Below are 3,184 nucleotides of genomic sequence, written 5' to 3'. Positions count from 1 at the left end.
GAGCAGGCCAGAGGTGGATGAACGCAGTGCCCTTGTTTGGGTGTAGGGCCTGATCAGAGCCTGAAGGTACGGAGGTGCCGTTCCCCTCACAGCTCCGTAGGCAAGCACCATGGTCTTGTAGCGGATGCGAGCTTCAACTGGAAGCCAGTGGAGAGAGCGGAGGAGCGGGGTGACGTGAGAGAACTTGGGAAGGTTGAACACCAGACGGGCTGCGGCGTTCTGGATGAGTTGTAGGGGTTTAATGGCACAGGCAGGGAGCCCAGCCAACAGCGAGTTGCAGTAATCTAGACGGGAGATGACAAGTGTCTGGATTAGGACCTGCGCCGCTTCCTGTGTGAGGCAGGGTCGTACTCTGCGAATGTTGTAGAGCATGAACCTACAGGAACGGGCCACCGCCTTGATGTTAGTTGAGAACGACAGGGTGTTGTCCAGGATCACGCCAAGGTTCTTAGCACTTTGGGAGGAGGACACAATGGAGTTGTCAACCGTGATGGCGAGATCATGGAACGGGCAGTCCTTCCCCGGGAGGAAGAGCAGCTCCGTCTTGCCGAGGTTCAGCTTGAGGTGGTGATCCGTCATCCACACTGATATGTCTGCCAGACATGCAGAGATGCGATTTGCCACCTGGTTATCAGAAGGGGGAAAGGAGAAGATTAATTGTGTGTCGTCTGCATAGCAATGATAGGAGAGACCATGTGAGGATATGACAGAGCCAAGTGACTTGGTGTATAGCGAGAATAGGAGAGGGCCTAGAACAGAGCCCTGGGGGACACCAGTGGTGAGAGCACGTGGTGCGGAGACAGATTCTCGCCACGCCACCTGGTAGGAGCGACCTGTCAGGTAGGACGCAATCCAAGCGTGGGCCGCGCCGGAGATGTCCAACTCGGAAAGGGCGGAGAGGAGGATCTGATGGTTCACAGTATCAAAGGCAGCCGATAGGTCTAGAACAGACATGGGCAAACTACGGCCCGCGGGCCACATACGGCCCGTTAGGCTTTTTAATCCGGCCCGCCGAACTTGTCCAAATTATAGTAAAAACCTCCTTTTTTCCCCTTTCCCTGCAATGCCCACGTTTCCCCAATAGATGGCGCACTCAAAACACATTGACCGTTGTTGGAGTGGCGCGTATTTCTCTTTATTTCACTTTAATTTTCACTTCGTTTCACGTCACCATTAAGCCCTTCTGTGAAAATGAGCGGACCAAAGAGAAGGAAAGTGGACAGCGAATGCCGAGTGTTTAATAAGGAGTGGACAACAAAATACTTCTTCACTGAAGTCCGATCAACGGCTGTATGTCTGATATGCCAAGAAGCTGTTGCGGTTTTCAAAGAGTACAATATCAGCCGTCACTTTGCCACGAAGCATGCAAACTATGCTAGCAAGCAGTCAACACAAGAACGGGCGGCTACTGCTCAGAGGTTGGCAGCTAATTTACAGAGTCAACAGAACTTTTTTCACCGACAAACTGCAATTCAAGAGTCAAGTACCAAGGCAAGTTATTTGCTGGCATTCAAATTAGCAAAGGCTGGCAAGCCTTTCTCCGAAGGCGAGTTTTTGAAAGAGTGCATGGTAGAGACAGCAGGTCTCTTGTGTCCGGAGAGCAAAGCCAAGTTTGAAAAAATCAGTTTAGCACACAGGACAGTGACTCGCCGCGTGGAACTGATTGACGAAGATATAGTCAGCGAGTTAAACAAAAAGGCGGAGTCCTTTAAGTTATATTCACTAGCACTGGATGAAAGTAACGACATAAAAGACACTGCTCAGCTACTAATTTTTATCCGAGGGATTAACGACAGTTTTGAGATAACGGAGGAGCTTTTGAGCATGGAATCACTGAAAGGGAAAACGCGAGGAGAGGACTTATATGAACAGGTGTCTGCTGTCATCGAGAGAATGAAGCTACCTTGGAGTAAACTTGCCAATGTCACCACGGATTGATCGCCAAATTTAACTGGAAAAAACATCGGGCTGCTGAAAAGAATCCAGGATAAAGTGAAAGAAGAAAACCCTGACCAGGATGTTATTTTACTTCACTGCATCATTCATCAGGAGTCTCTGTGTAAGTCTGTATTGCAGCTTAATCACGTCGTGGATCCAGTTGTAAAACTTGTTAACTTCATACGAGCAAGGAATCATCGTCAGTTCATTACGTTCCTGGAAGAAACTAATGCGGATCACCAGGACCTACTTTACCACTCTCGCGTCCGCTGGTGTTGATAATTCGTTTTACTTGAGACAGGAGACCAAGTGGAGACATAGGATGAGGTGGATAATTTTATAATAAGGCAGGTTTATTCAAGTGTAAAAATATTATGCAAAGCGTGCAGCACGGCTCCTTCTATCGGATCCGTATGGGGTCGTCAGGAAAAGAGAGCGTTTTCAGAATTGTTCAGTACTATACAGACAACAAGCAAAGTAGGTAGATCTGCGAGTCCGGCCTTCCGATTGGTCGATCTGGGTCTTGGGTAGTCCTGCTTCCGGCCTGGTGTCCACGTTCCATTGGTTCCTGAGAGTTCTTTGTCCTGAGGTCCAACCATGGGTTGGGTGTGTCTGTGGTTATTATGGGGGAGGGGAATCATGTGTGTCTATAGTTGGTGTCTTAAGTCCAGCATATGTCCAAGAGAAATGAGGAGTATGTGTGTTTTTGTATAATATATGGCTTATGTTGAAGTGTAGTTATTGCTAGTTTCCAGTCTCTATTTCAATTTCTTACAAATCCCTCTCTTCACGTCTCACAAGAGACGTGACATAAAAGTATATAAAAAGACAAAACTAAAGGATAAAATTTGTCAGAAGACAAATTTTTGATTCCCTCTCTTCACGTCTCACAAGAGACGTGACATAAAAGTATATAAAAAGACAAAGCTAAAGGATAAAATTTGTCAGAAGACAAATTTTTGATTCCCTCTCTTCACGTCTCACAAGAGACGTGACATAAAAGTATATAAAAAGACAAAGCTAAAGGATAAAATTTGTCAGAAGACAAATTTTTGATTCCCTCTCTTCACGTCTCACAAGAGACGTGACATAAAAGTATCTTAGTCCTCAAATAGATAGACAGGTCCAGCTTCCCCATCCTCAAGCAATGGGAACATTTGGGCCCTTTCCTGATTAGGGTCTATGGCGGCAGTGATAACACGGCTAGCAAGCGTGCGCGCACATGGAATGCAACAACATCCACAAA

At 46.9% G+C, this 3,184-nt stretch overlaps 1 protein-coding gene across 1 annotated transcript; it reads left to right on the top strand.

Annotated features, from left to right (window-relative positions):
* The first annotated feature begins 953 nt into the window (after positions 1-953).
* Positions 954-2,149, top strand: LOC129849559 (general transcription factor II-I repeat domain-containing protein 2-like). Its single transcript, XM_055916389.1, has one exon. It carries the CDS (start codon positions 1,192-1,194, stop codon positions 1,936-1,938), a length of 747 nt encoding a protein of 248 aa, XP_055772364.1. The 5' UTR covers positions 954-1,191; the 3' UTR covers positions 1,939-2,149.
* Positions 2,150-3,184: the final 1,035 nt, after the last annotated feature.

The sequence above is a fragment of the Salvelinus fontinalis genome, unplaced genomic scaffold, assembly GCF_029448725.1.
Source record: "Salvelinus fontinalis isolate EN_2023a unplaced genomic scaffold, ASM2944872v1 scaffold_1537, whole genome shotgun sequence".
Lineage (NCBI taxonomy): Eukaryota > Metazoa > Chordata > Actinopteri > Salmoniformes > Salmonidae > Salvelinus > Salvelinus fontinalis.
This window is presented reverse-complemented; position numbering and strand designations above follow the sequence as displayed.